Source organism: Scyliorhinus torazame, chromosome 1 (genome assembly GCF_047496885.1).
Source record: "Scyliorhinus torazame isolate Kashiwa2021f chromosome 1, sScyTor2.1, whole genome shotgun sequence".
Taxonomy (NCBI): domain Eukaryota; kingdom Metazoa; phylum Chordata; class Chondrichthyes; order Carcharhiniformes; family Scyliorhinidae; genus Scyliorhinus; species Scyliorhinus torazame.
Genome location: NC_092707.1, coordinates 174298056 through 174315116, shown reverse-complemented (window position 1 = coordinate 174315116; position 17061 = coordinate 174298056). Strand labels below are relative to the sequence as shown.

The 17061-nt window shown below is 46.3% G+C and overlaps 1 protein-coding gene across 2 annotated transcripts in view; it reads right to left on the bottom strand.

Moving 5' to 3' along the window:
* Nucleotides 1–17061, bottom strand: part of eloa (elongin A) — a 110764-nt gene that overhangs the window by 43297 nt on the left and 50406 nt on the right. For both annotated transcript variants that reach the window (XM_072501173.1, XM_072501174.1), the window contains exons 3-5: nucleotides 14500–14612; nucleotides 11187–12234; nucleotides 245–359 (exon numbers count right to left, since the gene is read on the bottom strand). In XM_072501173.1, the coding sequence (XP_072357274.1) occupies nucleotides 245–359; nucleotides 11187–12234; nucleotides 14500–14612 (1276 nt within the window). The remainder of the gene's footprint in view (nucleotides 1–244; nucleotides 360–11186; nucleotides 12235–14499; nucleotides 14613–17061) is intronic.

The window sequence follows — 17061 nt, the reverse complement described above, 5'->3', positions numbered from 1 at the left end:
TCATCAGCAAGACCATCTATTTCCAACCCCTATTAAACACCTGCTCCACTTCTGCCTCAGCTCATTTGCTGCTGAAATCCTGACCCATATCTTTGCTACCTCTAGACCTAGCCATTCGAACAGACCCCTGTCTGCCTTCCAACTTGCAGCTTCCTCAACTCACCCATTTCTCCTAACTTGCATCAAATCCATTCACTCACAAGGACCATATTCACAATTTCAGCCTACATTGGAGTAGACTCACCTTTCCTTTTTGGCGGTGATATTGGCGTTATATCCATAGAAGGGAGGGGTCTGTAGTTTGGCTGGATAAGTGGCAACGGGATATCTGGCAATACAGGTACCACTTCAATCTTCATCTATTGGAAGAGGAAAAGGAAAAGCAAAATTAAAATTTCAGTTTTTAAGTGGCAAACTACAAGCAATAATTTAAGGGAAGCACAGTGGCATCTGATATTGGAGTACCAATACGTTGTGCTTCAGGCTAGTGTAAAACTGAATACTTAATTGCTTATATTTCGACTTATTTTTCTTTTTGTGGCTCCCTCCTCTTTTTTTAAAAAAAAACTCTTTCATGGGATGTAGGTATCACTGGTAAAGTCAGTATTTGTTGCCCATCCCGAACTGCCCTTAAAATGAGTGGCTTGCTCGGCCATTCTAGAGGGCGATTGGGAATCAACCACACTGTTGTGGATCTTAAATCACAAATAGGCCAGACTGGGTAAGGATGGCAAATTTACTTCCCTAAATGGAGTTAGTAAACCAAATGGGTTTTTGCAACAGCCTTTGATAGGTTTATGGTCACCATTACTGAGACTAACTTTACATTCCATATTTTATTAATTGAATTTAAATTCCACCAGCGTCTGTGGTGGGATTTGAATGCATGTCCCGTGATCATTAACCTAGGCCTCAGGATTACTAGTTCAGTGGCATCACCACAACACCACCATCTTTGACTGAATATGGGTGTTGCTGAAGACTCTGACAGTACCACCATTTCTCATTCGTTAAGTATTAGAATAAAATTATGTTCCATTATCAAAATAATACTTCTCAGGGCCTCTACATTTCAACTGTTGAGTTTCATTCTGTGACCAAAAGTCTGAAAGTTAACCTGTTTCCAAAACCAGTCTGTAAGTGGGCAGCTGATCCCTGGAGGTAGTACAACTGAACAGGATTTTCTTCTTCCCCCACCCCCACAGTAAATGGAAGGTCTGTTAGAGTCACCTTATATAATAGGCTGCAGCAAATAACATTTCCAAATTAAATCCGGAGGGGATTTGTATGGTGTATTAATGGTAGTCACACATGCTTTTCAGTGTTATGAAAAATTAGGAAAGTCATTTACTCTGAAAGACTTTTAACAAGTATAAGGGAGACTTCCGGCGCTAAGCCGCACATTTCGGCAGCTCCCGCGATAACGGACTTTTGGGCTCTCCAGAGGAGCCCCTTACGTTGTATGGCCGACATTAGCGGTGGAGCGGCAGGAAAAGAGGCTCTGGAGCAGTGGCAAAAACGAGGGGGGAAATGCAAGATGGCGGAGGGCGGAGATCGAAGATCGAGCAGCATGGGGGCTGGACCAGCAGGAGTTCCTTAAGCGCTGTGTGGAGGAGCTTAAAAAGGAGGTGCTGACGCCAATGCTGTTGGCGATCGAGGGGCTGAAGGAGACCCAGAAGGCACAGGCGGTGGAGCTTCGCGAGGTGAGAGATAAAACGAAAGAGAACGAGGACGAGATCCTGGGCCTGGCAGTAAAAATGGAGGCGCACGAGGCGGTGCACAGGAGGTGGGCCGAGAGAATCGAGGTCCTGGAGAACAGGTCGAGGAGGAAGAATCTCCAGATTCTGGGTCTCCCCGAAGGAGTGGAGGGAGCTGATGCTGGGGCGTATGTGAGTACGATGCTCCATTCGCTGATGGGTGCGGAGGCCTCTCCGAGCCCCCTGGAGCTGGAAGGGGCTCACCAGGTCCTGGCGAGGAGACCCAAGGCCGATGAGCCGCCAAGGGCGATAGTGGCAAGGTTCCATCGCTTCGCGGACAAAGAAAGTGTTCTGAGATGGGCCAAGATGGTGCGGAGCAGTAGATGGGAGAATGCGGTGATCCGAGTTTACCAGGATTGGAGCGCGGAGGTGGCAAGGAGGAGAGCTGGCTTCAACCGGGCCAAGGCGGTGCTGCACAAAAAAAAAGAGTCAGGTTCGGCATGCTGCAGCCTGCGCGACTGTGGGTTACTTATCAGGGCCGACACCATTATTTTGAAACGCCAGAAGAGGCTTGGACCTTTATTCAGATGGAAAAATTGGACTCGAACTGAGGGGATGTGGTTGTGGGGGGAGATGTTGGTTGTATACGGGGTTGTAAATACGGGTAAAGATTACTTCATGGGTGGGATGATGGATGGGGATGTGGGTAGAGTTCTGGTTAAAATTCCCCCCTTTTTTTCTTTTCTGTAGACGAGATGATGGGGAATGTGGGCGTCGGTGCTGGAGGGAGGCGAGACTTGGGGATGAGGGAACTGGGATAATGGCCGCAACAGGAGCTGCGCCATAGGGGACGGGGCTGGCTCAGGGAAGCGCGGGCTTTTTCCCGCACTAAAAAGGGGGGGGGGGAATGGAGGAAGGTAAGGAGGTGGAGAGACTCCCACACGGGGAGATCAACGGGAAGGCAGGGGAAGCCGGGGTCAGCAGAAGTCAGCTGACTTACGGAAATAATATGGGGGGAGCAAAAGTGCTAGATGCGGATCTAGTGGGGAGGGGGAAGGGGGGAGACATAAGGGTTGCTGCTGCACTGTCCGAGGGGGAACTGAAAATGGAAGTGGTCGGGACGGGGGTTCCCCGCCTGGGGGACTGGAGGGTGCGGGAGGGGCGAGCACGGGACTGGCCTAAGACAGGAGATGGCTAGTCGGCAGGGAGGGTGGGGGGGTAGCCCCGCAATCCGGCTGATCACGTGGAACTTGAGAGGCCTAAATGGGCCGGTTACGAGGGCCCGAGTGTTCGCGCACCTAAAAGGACTGGAGGCAGACATGGTCATGCTTCAGGAGACACATCTGAAGGTGTCAGATCAGGTCAGGTTAAGGAAAGGATGGGTAGGACAGGTGTTCCATTCGGGGCTGGATGCGAAGAATAGAGGGGTGGCAATATTGGTGGGGAAGCGGGTGTCGTTTGAGGCCAAGAACATAGCAGCGGACAATGGAGGCCGATATGTGATGGTGAGCGGTAGGTTGCAGGGGACGGAGGTGGTACTGGTGAATGTATATGCCCCGAACTGGGACGATGCTGGATTCATGAAACGGATGTTGGGGCGTATTCCAGACTTGGAGGTAGGGAGCTTGATAATGGGTGGGGATTTTAACACGGTGCTGGACCCAGCATTAGATCGTTCCAGATCTAGGACGGGGAAGAGGCCGGCAGCGGCCAAGGTGCTTAGGGGGTTTATGGATCAGATGGGGGGAGTAGATCCGTGGAGATTTGCCAGGCCTTTGGCCAGAGAATTTTCTTTTTTCTACCACGTACATAAGGCCTACTCCCGGATAGATTTTTTTGTTCTGGGCAGGGCATTGATCCTGAAGTGGAGGGAACGGAGTATTCGGCCATAGCCATTTCAGACCATGCCCCGCATTGGGTGAAGCTAGAGCTGGGGGAGGAGAGGGACCAACGCCCGTTGTGGCGGTTGGATGTGGGACTGCTGGCAGACGAGGAAGTGTGTGGGAGGGTGCGGGGGTGCATCGAAAGGTATCTGGAGGCCAACGACAACGGGGTGGTGCAGGTGGGAGTAGTATGGGAGGCGCTGAAGGCAGTGGTCAGGGGAGAGTTAATCTCCATCAGGGCTCATAGGGTGAAGAGTGAGGGCAGAGAAAGGGAGAGGTTAGTGGGGGAGATTTTAAGGGTGGACAGGAGATATGCAGAGGCCCCTGAATAGGGACTACTTAGGGAGAGGCGAAGTCTCCAGACGGAATTCGACCTGTTGACCACAATGATTCTTGGACCAACTGAGGTTCCCGAGGGTGGAGGAGCAGGAGGTGGCTGGTTTGGGGGCGCCAATTGGGTTGGAGGAGCTGATTAAAGGACCGGGGAGCATGCAGGCAGGGAAGGCCCCAGGGCCGGATGGGTTCCCGGTGGAGTTTTATAGGAAGTATGTAGACCTGTTAGCCCCGTTGCTGGTAAGGACCTTCAATGAAGCAAGGGAAGGGGGGACCCTGCCCCCGACAATGTCGGAGGCGCCGATCTCTTTGATCTTGAAGCAGGATAAGGACCCACTGCAATGTGGGTCGTATAGACCGATCTCGCTCCTCAACGTAGATGCTAAGTTACTGGCAAAAATGTTGGCTACGAGGATTGAGGACTGTGTCCCGGGGTGATTCACGAGGACCAGACGGGATTCGTAAAGGATAGGCAGCTAAATAGTAATGTGCGAAGGCTCCTAAATGTGATAATGATGCCATCGGTGGAGGGAGAGGCGGAGATAGTGGCAGCCATGGACGCGGAGAAGGCCTTTGACCGAGTAGAGTGGGAGTATCTCTGGGAAGTGTTGAGGAGGTTTGGGTTCGGGGGAGGGTTTATTAGTTGGGTTAAGCTCCTGTATAGAGCCCCGGTGGAGAGTGTGGTCACGAACTGGCGGAGGTCGGAGTATTTCCGGCTGTATCGAGGGACGAGGCAGGGGTGCCCCCTGTCCCCTCTGCTGTTTGCATTAGCAATTGAACCTTTGGCCATGGCGTTAAGGGAGTCGGGGAAATGGAGGGGGGTGGTCCGAGGGGGGAGAGGAGCATCGAGTGTCGCTGTAAGCAGACGACCTGTTGCTGTATGTGGCGGATCCAGTGGAGGGGATGGTTGAGGTCATGCATATCCTAAGGGAGTTTGGAGACTTTTCGGGCTATAAGCTCAATGTGGGAAAGAGTGAGCTCTTTGTGGTGCATCCGGGGGATCAGGGAAGAGGGATAGACGACCTATCATTGAGGAGGGCAGAAAGGAGCTTTCGATACTTGGGGATTCAGGTAGCTAGGAGCTGGGGGGCACTGCACAAACTTAATTTGACGCAGCTGGTGGAACAGATGGAGGAGGATTTTAAAAGGTGGGACATGTTGCCACTCTCGCTGGCGGGCAGGGTACAGTCGATTAAAATGGTGGTCCTCCCGAGGTTTCTTTTTGTTTTTCAATGCCTCCCAATTGTAATTACCAAGGCCTTCTTTAAGAGGGTAAGCAGGAGCATTATGGGATGTGTGTGGGCGAGCAAGACCCCGAGGGTAAGGAGGGGGTTCCTGGAGCGTAGCAGAGATAGAGGAGGGTTGGCGTTGCCGAACTTGGGTGGCTACTACTGGGCAGCCAACGTGGCGATGATCCGTAAGTGGGTAATGGAGGGAGAGGGGGCGGCATGGAAGAGGTTGGAGATGGCGTCATGCAAAGGAACGAGCCTGGGGGCGCTGGTGACGGCACCGCTGCCGCTCTCGCCGACAAGGTACACCACGAGTCCGGTGGTGGCGGCAACGCTAAAGATCTGGGGGCAGTGGAAACGGCACAGGGGTGCGATGGGAGCCTCGGTGTGGTCCCCGATCAGAGATAACCATCGGTTTGTCCCAGGAAGGATGGATGGTGGGTTTCAGAGCTGGCATCGGGCAGGGATTAGAAGAATGGGGGACCTGTTCATCGATGGGACGTTTGCGAGCTTAGGGGCTCTGGAGGAGAAATTTGGACTACCCCCGGGAAATGCCTTCAGGTACATGCAAGTGAGGGCGTTTGTGAGGCGGCAGGTGAGGGAATTCCCGTTGCTCCCGGCACAGGGGTTCAAGATAGGGTGATTTTGGGCGTATGGGTCAGAGAGGGCAAGGTGTCGGCGATATACGAGGAGATGAAAGAGCGGGAGGCTTTGGTAGAGGAGCTGAAGGGTAAATGGGAAGAGGAGCTGGGGGGGGGGAGATTGAGGAGGGGCTATGGGCTGATGCCCTAAGTGGGGTTAAGTCCTCTTCCTCGTGTGCCAGGCTTAGCCTGATACAATTTAAGGTGGTTCATAGAGCGCATATGACGGGGGCGAGGCTGAGTAGGTTCTTTGGGGTGGAGGACAGATGTGTGAGGTGCTCAGGAAGCCCGGCGAACCATGTCCATATGTTTTGGTCATGCCCGGCACTGGAGGGGAGTTGCGGGAACAGTATCTAAGGTGGTGAAAGTCCGGGTCAAGCCAAGCTGGGGGCTAGCACTATTTGGAGTACTGGACGAGCCGGGAGTGCAGGAGGCGAAAGAGGCCGGCATTCTGGCCTTTGCGTCCCTAGTAGCCCGGCGAAGGATCTTGTTAATGTGGAAAGAGGCGAAGCCCCCCAGCGTGGAAGCCTGGATAAATGATATGGCAGGGTTTATCAAATTGGAGCGGATAAAGTTTGCCTTGAGAGGGTCTGCACAGGGGTTCTACAGGCGGTGGCAACCGTTCCTAGACTATCTCGCGGAGCTTTAGATGAATGTCGGACAGCAGCAACAGCAACCCGGGGGGGGGGGGGGGGGGCATCGTTCGTTTGGGGGGAGGGGGGGGGGGCGCCATCGTTCGTTGGGGGGGGGGGGGTGAGGAGGGAGGGGGGGGGGGGGGGTTCTGGGGGGCATTTGAGCAAGGAAACACATGAATGATCCGGAAAACTGACATGTATGGGAGGAATCCAATGTGCAATGTTCTGTATCTTATTGACTTGCCATGTTCATGTCTTGCTATGCGAGCTTTCTTTCTTTTTGTAACGGGGGGTGGGGTTTGTTTGTATGGTTGAAAATTTTGTTGAAAAATTCTTAATAAATATATATTTTTTAAAAACAAGTATAAGGGAAGCAAGTCTGCAGAGGCATCGGTGGATTACAGAAAGTGCAGGATGGAGCTTAAGAAATCAATTAGAGCAAGAGGGGATATGATAAAGCTCTGGCTGGTAAATGCAGGGAAAATCCCAATATATTCTATAAGTATATCAATGGTAAGAGGATAACCAGGGAAAGAGTGGGGCCCATTAAGGACCAAGGGGGAAATCTGTGGGTGGAGCCAGAGGACATTGTAGGGTGTTGAACGAATACTTCACATCTGACTTCACCCAAGAGAATGAGGAGGTAGTTATAGAACTCGTGGAGAGAGATTGTGAGGTTCTTAAGCAAATTGTCATAGAGCGTGACAAGGTATTGGCGGGCTTAAAAGTGGACAAATTTCCAGGTCCGGAAGAATTGTGTCTCAGGCTGCTGTGGGAGGTGAAGGAGGAGATAGCCGGGGCTCTGACCCAAATTTTTAATTCCTCTCTGACCACGGGAGAGGTGCCAGAGGACTGGAGAACAGCTAATGTGGTCCCACTATTTAAGAAAGGTTGTAGAGACAGGCCAGTGTACTACAGACCAGCGGGTCTCACATCAGTGGTTGAGAAACTACTGGAGAAGAATCTGAAGGAGAGAATCTATCTCCACTTGGAAAGGCATGGTTTGATCAGGGATAGTCAGCATGCCTTTGTCAGAGGGAGATCATGCCTAACAAATTTGATTGAATTTTTTGAGCATGTAACCAAGTGTGTAGATGAGGGTAGTGCACATGAATTTCAGCAAAGCCATTGACAAGGTCCCACATGGGAGACTTATGAAATGAATGAATGAAAATCGCTTATTGTCACAAGTAGGCTTCAAATGAAGTTACTGTGAAAAGCCCCTAGTCGCCACATTCCGGCGCCTGTTCGGGGAGGCTGGTACGGGAAGGTAAATGCACATGGGATACAGGGTGTTTTGATAAGTTGGATTTATAACTGGCTTAGCGGTAGGAGACAGAGTGATGATAGACGGCTGCTTTAGTGTCTGGAAGCCAATAACCAGTATCACAGGGGTCCATGCTGGGCCCTCTAATGTTTGTCATTTATATAAAGGCCATAGATGACTATGTAGGGGTTAGGATCAGTATGTTTGCGGATGACACAAAGATTGGTCGGGTGGTTAACAATGAGGTTGAGTGGGGCAGCACGATGGCGCAGTGGTTAGCATTGCTGCCTCACGGCGCCGAGGTCCCAGGTTCGATCCCGGCTCTGGGTCACTGTCCATTGTGGAGTTTGCACATTCTCCCTGTATTTGCGTGGGTTTCGCCCTCAACCCGGCAGCACGGTAGCACAATGGTTAGCACAATTGCTTCACAGCTCCAGGGTCCCAGGTTCGATTCCCGGCTGGGTCACTCTCTGTGTGGAGTCTGCATGTTCTCCCCGTGTGTGCGTGGGTTTCCTCCGGATGCTCCGGTTTCCTCCCACAGTCCAAAGATGTGCGGGTTAGGTGGATTGGCCATGCTAAATTGCCCTTAGTGTCCAAAAAGGTTAAGTGGGGGTTGCTGGGTTGCGGGGATAGGGTAAATACGTGGGCTTGAGTGGGTTGCTCTTTGTAAGGGCCGGTGCAGACTCGATGGGCCAAATGGCCTCATTCTGCACCGTAGATTCTATGATATGCAGGGTAGGTTGATTGGCCACGCTAAATTGCCCCTAAATTGGAAAAAATTAATTGGGTACTCTAATATTATTTTTTTAAAACAGTGAGGTTGAGTGTTTTGGGTTACAGGAAGATATAGTAGACGTGATGGTCAAATGGCGGATAAGTGGCAGATGGAATTTAACCCTGAAAAGTGTGGGGTGATACACTTTGGAAGGAGTAATTTGATAAGGAAGTATACTATGAAAGGTTTGACACTGGGACGTTCCGAAGAACAAAGGGACTTGACGTGTTTGTCCACAGATCCCTGAAGGCAGTGGGCAGGTTAATAGGGTGGCGAAAAAGGCATATGGGACACTGGTTTTTATCAATCGGGGCATAGATTACAAAAGCAGCGAGGTCATGTTGGAGTTGAATAGAACGTTGGTGAGGCCACAGCTGGAGGACTGTGTGCAATTCTGATTGCCACATTATAGGAAGGATGTGATTACACTGGAGAGGGTGCAGAGACGATTCATCAGAATGTTGCCTGGGATGGAACATTTAAGTTATGAAGAGAGGTTAGATCGGCTTGGATTGTTTTCACTGGAGCAGAGAAGACCGAGGGGTGACCTGATCGAGGTGTACAAGATTATGAGGGCATTGAGAGGGTGGATAGGGAGCAGCTGTTCCCCTTAGTTGAAGGGTCAGTTAGGAGAGGACACATGTTCAAAGTGAGGGGTGGGAGGTTTAGGGGGATTTGAGGGGAAACATTTTTACCCAGAGAGTGGTGACTTTGGGGGGCAGGTCAGGGCTTTTCATGCATCGGTGCAGACTCGATGGGTTGAAAGGTCTCTTCTGCACTATAGTATTCTGTGATACTGAAATATTGCAGATGAATACATACCCACTTCCTATAATTTTATTGCACAAGCAAAACCAGTTAATTTTCTCTCCAAGTTTCTTGAACCTGATAAACTTGCACCAAGCATGGCAACACAGTAAATACCAAAGTTGGAACTGAGAGGACAGCTTATTTAATGTAGAATTCAATCTGATCAACTCTCTCACCATTTTCACGTAGAATCATGTAATCATGTAAACTTGTCAGTGCTTCCAGTTTAGATAAGTGACTGCAGAGCTAGGGTTCGGTGGGTCAAAATTGATCGTTGACACTTTTAAATCCTCATTATGTGCAGATTTATAGGCAGAATTCTCCCCAAAACTTTCTAAGTGTGGAATCTGGTGGGAAACGAGGTACGATTCTCGCCAGGTGGATTAGCGCGAACATTTTTTGGAGCCAGGGTCCGAAGAAGCCGGCAAGGCCAGATCCTCAGAGATCAGGGAGCCATTTTTGTAAGGCCCACCCAAATGAGCAACACCACACTATGTGTTCACCAAAGGACTCTCCCCTCCCCATCAGGGACTCCCCCTTCACGACATCTCCTCAGCCAGTGAGGAGTACCAGGTTGGCATTGCCAGCAGTCAGACAGAGCACCAGGTCTTTCTAGGAAGCACTTCAGAACAGAGGAAATCTCAGCAGACACAAGAACTGTGGTTAGAAACAACACCTGCTCTTTTTAGGAAGCACTTCAGAACAAAGAAACAGCCTCTATGAAAAAACAGCTACTAGAAGCAACACATGCTCAAAAAGAGGAAGCACTTCAGAGTTAAAGGAGCACGAAGAGCTATAAAAACAAACAAAGCCAAATATTAATTTGAAATAGCCTGGACCTGTCAACCAAGAGACTTGTAAACACTAAAAACATTTAATGGACAATGGCCACATAGATGTCTCTTCCAAACATACAACTACTTGCCAATAATAGCCAGTGGGACTAAATGGCTGATAATTAATTTGACTAATTTTCTCAGTAACTTTTTGATTCTCACTGGTTGAGTTCAAGTTGAAAGGCACACAGATATCAAACCGTTCCTGCATAACAAAAGAGTTGAGAATCCAATCCAGGTTCTGGTTTTCTTTTCATTTTCAAAGGAAAATAACTTTCCATCAGACGCATTCATGGATACTTATTCTTTCAAAAGAGCCCCAAATCACATGTTGACCAAAACATAGTTTGTCAGAAACATTAAGTCTGTCTTCCGCTCTCCCTTAGCTCGGAGCAGCAATGGGCGACATTTTTTGCCAACTCCAATCCTCAAAACTACAGAGGTCAGAAAAATGGAGCTACCTGAAAACATCCATCAGTGTCACCACGGTACTTCTTTTAATATATTGACTAACAGGATAGTATACGTTAGTAGAAACAGAAATCCTGTTGTGGGCAGATTTCTATCTTACAGGCACAACATAATAGATTTCTTTAAAAAATAAACCATTCACCAAAGAATCCTGTCATAGAAGTACAATGTGAAATAAAGATAATTACTTCATTCTGTTTATGACAATAGGACTCGAGGCTCAAATTTGCATTTTTTTCTTTTCCTATTCTCCGTTTTCCCCATGAGGCATTTAACTCTTGCTGGATAAGATTCTGTGGGAGTAAAATACAACCACAGACGACCCAATTGGTTTCTGTAGGCACAAGCTGGCTTCTGTTCCTTCCTCTCCTTGGTTACCCAGTAGTGATCAACTTACACAGGAGAACTGTGGTAACGAATCCCATGTTGTCACACTTAATAGTGCAGTTAACAACAGAAATGCACACATGCCAAGATCAAAAGGACTGAGTTTTAGCCTACCCAGATCCCTCAAAGGAGACTACTGTTAAACATCTACAATCTATAACACACTTTTATTCCTCAGTATTACTAATAATCTAAAGCAATCTTATTTCATTTTAATGTTACCTTTCTGGGTTTAACACTAGGCTTCTCATCAATGTGCCGTTTGGATTTCTTCTTTTCCTCAACATTCTGTTTTCTATTGGAGTCCGAGCTCCGAGAACCAGATTTAGACATAGGTTTATCTGACCCTTTGGATTTGTTTGGATGAGCCTCCTTAACCTTCTCCGCAGTTTTGTTAACCTTTTTCTTTTTCTTCTGTGGCTGATCATAGCTAAGATAGGACTCAAATGACATTGTTGGTTCTTCAAAGTCATCAGCTACTGTTGGTTTAGTAGAGTCCTTATGGGAAGAAACAGACTGATTTTTTTCTGTAGATTTTGATTTTTTCAAGTCTGGCTGTTCTTTCTGTTTACTTGATGTGGGTTTCTCTTTGGGTTTGTCCAGTGTACTCCTTGGTTCTTCACAATCAGATTTTCGCTTGTCTAAATCTCTATGCTTATGTTTTCTGTCATCTAAAGTTTCCTCAGGTTGCAGGCGAGGTTTCTTATGACTGGAACTTATTGATGCAAACTCTCCTCGGTCCTTATGATTATGTTGTTCCTTTGAGGAAGATTTATTCATTTTATCTGGCTTTTGAAGTGAGGGAAATTTTAACTTTTCATCGTCTTTTGTAAACGATTGTTGCTTTTCCTTGTGTGAAGACTTGTGTTCCCTGTCACGGCCTGTGCTCACTTCTACTCGTGAGCTGTGATAGTCCCGAGTAGCTTTATGGATGCTTTTCGGTGGTTGCATAGGTTGCTCAACATCTTCATCAGAATAGTTATTGTCCTCATCATAATCCTCCACAGGAGGAGATTTAGTCCGTCTCTCCGCCTCCTCTTTAAAATTGGATTTTGAAGACTGGTAGCCATGGCTACCAGACCTGAAAGGTTTCTCATTCTCCAGCGAGTGTCTCCTTTTCTCATGAATCTGTTCATAGTTTGGTTCAGAGGACTCTTTATGAGGAGTCTGGAATGTCTGTACACAATCTTCTGGAGAAAGGTCCCTGCGTCTCTTTTTAGAAACCCCTTTATTGTAAGCAAACTCTCGCTCTTCTAGCGTATTGGTGGATCTGAACAAAATAAACATATAATTAATGATAATGCAATTTTAATTGACTTTGTTACAGCATTTACACAAAAAGGCTATTTTTAATAAGAACATTCAAAGTTCTTCCCAAATACACAGCAGGTAGAAACACTGGCCAATGTGGTACTGAACTACAAAAATTAAGAAAATCCCAGGACCAGTCTCTGGTTTCCATCAGCTAAAGGGTCAACGAAAGATCTCATGCTCAAAGAAAATTAAACAATAATCACACAGAACTGACGATCACCAACTACCAACACTTAATGGAAAGAATTGATTTGTGCATGTATGTGTATGCATCAGAATGAGCTGTGCGAAATCAAACCTGCCATCAGTCATGGTACAAGTTCGTATATGAAGACAACATGAGGGCAGCACGGTGGTGCAGTGAGTTCGACCTGCTGCCTCACGGTGCCGATATCCCAGGTTCGATCGCGGCTCTGGATCACTGTCCGTGTGGAATTTGCAGATTCTCCCCATGTTTGCGTGGGTTTCGCCCCCACAACCCAAAAAGGTATGCAGACTAGGTGGATTGGCCACGCTAAATTGCCCCTTAATTGTAAAAAAATGAATTGGGTCCTCTAAATTTATTTATTTTTTAATGATGAAGGCATGGTTCACAGGAAGGCACAAATGAATAGTTATTTGAAAGTCAGCACAGGTAAACAAGGTCAAACTGTTTTCTTCTACTGTAAAATTCTACACTTCGATGGCTGAAAGGCAGGGTAAATCATCAGTGGGTCCAACAACAAAACACTTCTGCAAGCTAGAGAAAGAATTAAAACTTGAATCTTTGAGATTCGAGAGGAATATAAACCACTTGCCACACCATCCCAGGAAATACAATCAAAATATGAACCTACATGGTAATATTTACACATTGTAAAAGGATGATTGAAAGCTGATATGTCAATTGTCAGCTGATGAGGACTCTGATCCCCGAGTAAATGTATGACCCTTTTAAGAACCCTGCCTTTCAAAGATAAATTCAGGGGCAGGGAAGGCAAGGTGACTCAATGATGATGGGATTATGCAACGATATGTTTGAATAGAAGATACCCTGCCAATCCAACTCATGCAAGTTAACAGGAATTGTAATTATTGTATCTGTATGGAATAGCATGATACTGTAAATAAACTTACCAGAAACATAAGAGCCAACAGTTCAAAGTCTTAATCATGTAAAGTGCAGAAGGTGATGCCATGCTCTTGTCAATTAATTATCAGAGACTCTTTTTTGGGGGGAGGGCAGGGGCAACGGGTGGAGAGGCAATAGGGAACTACATCAATCAGTTACTTTTTTTTGACTGCAGACTCTAATCGCCCATTTGGTATCATTAAAATACTATCCTACATTATTCTGTATGTTTGGCACTACGAGTTACTGTATTATGATTGTCCATCTTTAAAAGACAAGGACAATAGGGGCCGTTTAGCACAGGGCTAAATCGCTGGCTTTGAAAGCAGACCAAGGCAGGCCAGCAGCACGGTTCAATTCCCGTACCAGCTTCCCCGAACAGGCGCCGGAATGTGGCGACTAGGGGCTTTTCACAGTAACTTCATTTGAAGCCTACTTGTGACAATAAGCGATTTTCATTTTCATTTCATTTTCATTTTAGCACTGCGGCCTCACAGCACCGAGGTCCCAGGTTCGATCCCGGCTCTGGGTCACTGTCCGTGTGGAGTTTGCACATTCTCCCTGTGTTTGCGTGTTTCGCCTCCACAACCCAAAAATGTGCAAGCTAGGTGGATTGGCCACGCTAAATTGTCCCTTAATTGGAAAAAATTAATTCTGTACTCTAAATTTATTTTTAAAAAAGACAATTACATTCACGGGAGACCAAATGTGTTGTTAACTGAAATTGGATTACCTGCAGTTCAGATTCTTGATCACCTTGATTTGGGTGCTATTTTCTCATGAATATCGAAACCAGATCCATAAACAAAAAAATAAATTCCAGTCCAAAAACTGGTAGGAGAATTTTTTTTAAAAGTTTACTAACTGAGGAGCTCAAGTTGAGGGACAACTGAAAATGACGACCTTCACATTTCAAATTGCCACATTTAGGGAAGAAGAGTGAATTTTAGCTTTCTATTATAATAACACAAGATAAATAATTCTTTCTTTCCCTAACCCAGCGTCAAGAATTGGCTTGTTATACATTAAACATAATCAGGGAAAATACACATGTATATTGCATAGTAACAGCTTTCACTATTTTAGCGGAGAGGGCTGTTAAAACAATACCGTTCTACTTCCTGGGGTACCAGTTTCTTCCACTTTGAGACTAGGTTCTTAGCATCATCTCCAACCACATCATGCTTCCTGAATCCATTCACAGTTTTCCCTATTCCTGTATCCTGTTTACAAAAAGAACAGAAGTAAGAGTGAAACAAATTTCTTCAGTTTGTGAATTCAACACAAAACTCAAATACGAACATACAAATTAGGAGCAAGAGTAGGTCACTCAGTCAGCATTCAATAAGATAGTGATTGATCTGATTGTAATCTCAACTCCACATTCCAGCTTACCCCCGATAATCTTTCAACCCCTTGCTTATCAAGAATCTATCGACCTTAAAAATATTAAAAATTCTGATTCCTTGGCTTTGAGGAAGAGAGTTTCAAAGACTCTCAACTCTCCGAGAAAAAACTCCTCACTTCCACAATTCTAATCAATATGAAAACCAGTTATATTAACACTAAAAATATTGTAACACTCGGTAACATTTTTACAATACGACAATGATGTGTTAACGGTGTATCTAACAGTAGTTGATTATTTGGTTCACTGCCTTTGAAATAATTCTGTTGTGGTTATGGAGTAATAATGCATCCCTGTTAAAACAACATTTACTGGGTGGCATACCCATTAGAGCTTTTACGTGAAAGGGGCAAGATAGGAATATTATTTTATCGTTCCCCAAACTACCAAGTTATCGATTACAGCCATCAATTGCCATATGCAGAGAGAAAATTAATAAAAACGATAGAACGATAGCTTATGTGGCTTCAAACAATTTACAACTTGCATTTATACTGCATTTTGAACATAGGAAAACATCCCAGGGCGGCACAGTGGTGAGCACTGCTGCCTCACGGCATTGAGGACCTGGGTTCGATCCTGGCCCTGGATCTTTGAACGTAGCAAAACATCCCAGGGCAGCACAGTGGTTAGCACTGCTGCCTCACAGCATTGAGGACCTGGGTTCGATCCTGGTCCTGGATCACTGTCCGTGTGGAGTTTGCGCATTCTCTCAATGTCTGCATGGGTCTCACCCCTTCAGCTCAAAAATGTGCAGGGTAGATTGATTGGCCACACTAAATTGCCCCTTAAATTGGAAAAATTATTTGGGTACTCTAAGTTTATTTTTTTTTAAGTTTTGAAAGGAAAACATCTTGGAGGTATTTCACAGGAGTGTAATCAGACAAAACGTGACAAGCCAAAGGAGTCATTATGAGGAGGGTTAATAAACAGTTGGATAAATAGGTGGCTTTGACAAAAGCAAATTACTGCGGAATCTGGAATCTGAAACCAAAAGAGAAAATGCTGGGAAATCATTCCAACATTTTCTCTTTAGGTGGCTTTGACGAAGGTTCTTTGAGAAGGGCAGGCGGAGAGGTTAAGGGAGGGAATTTCAGAGTTTGGAAATTAGGCAGCTAACAGTGAAGCAAAGGAAGTTGTAGATGGGCTAGAGACTAGAGCTGGAGACGCAAAGTTCTAGGAGGGTTGTAAGTCTGGAAAAGGTTACAGAGATGAGAGAGGTGAGACAAGGAGTGAACTTGTCCACAGAATAAAAATGTACGTGGTATGGCAAATTGGAATAAAATGTGGGCAGCGAGTACTGGGGAACAGGACTTTGCACAGTTAAAATACAGAGAGCAGAGTTTTGGATGTGCTCACATTTTTGGAAGATGGAGGCTGGGAGGCCGGCCATGAGAGTACTGAAATAATCAAGTTTGGATAATGCAGGTTCAATCATAGATGGGCTGACACAGGGGTAGAGAAAGGTGATATTATGGAGATTGAAGAAAGCAGTCTTCGCAATAATGAGGATATGAGGTTGGAAGCTTAGCTTAGGAAACATAGTTTGGTCTGGTTCAGCCTGAGACAATGATCAGGGAGGGTGGGGGGGGGGGGGGGGGGGGGTGGAATAATTGATGAGGGAATGGATTTGTTGGTATGGAATTGGGGGTGGGGGTGCAGAAAGGGAAGGGAAATGGAGAACTGACAATAAAACCAATAGTTTCAGTTTTTCCAATGTTTAATTGAGGAAACAAGCTTGTCCAGGACAGGAGACTCAGGAATTCTAGGCAAAGAAGCTTCAGCACAAATCATCTCCTTGATGAACAGAAAGTTGGCTAGAGAGATGGAAGCAAGATACTTTAGAGTTGTATTTTTAAATCGAAATGAGCTAAGAGTAGCTACTTGCACATCCCCACTGTAATCACTGAATTGTTACAGCACAGAACTGAACAATTTACCAAGTGGTACACCCCACCGTGCCCCAGCCCTACATTCTTCCTTTTACATCAGGATAATTTAAATCTTAAAACAAAAATTAAGAACTTATAAACAGATTGACCGGTAGGTATCAGGAAAACAAATTATTAAATATAAGCAGCTTTTCAAACTTCCTCATCAAAGTGCATAGGAACATAAAGAATGAAAGAGTAGGCCATTCAGCTCTTAAGAATCCGCTCCTCCATTCAATAAGATCAGGGTTGGTTATCGACTTCAGCACCATTTTCCTGTACTCATATTCCTTGATGTTTTTAAACATGTAGAAGCCCATCGATCTCAGCCTT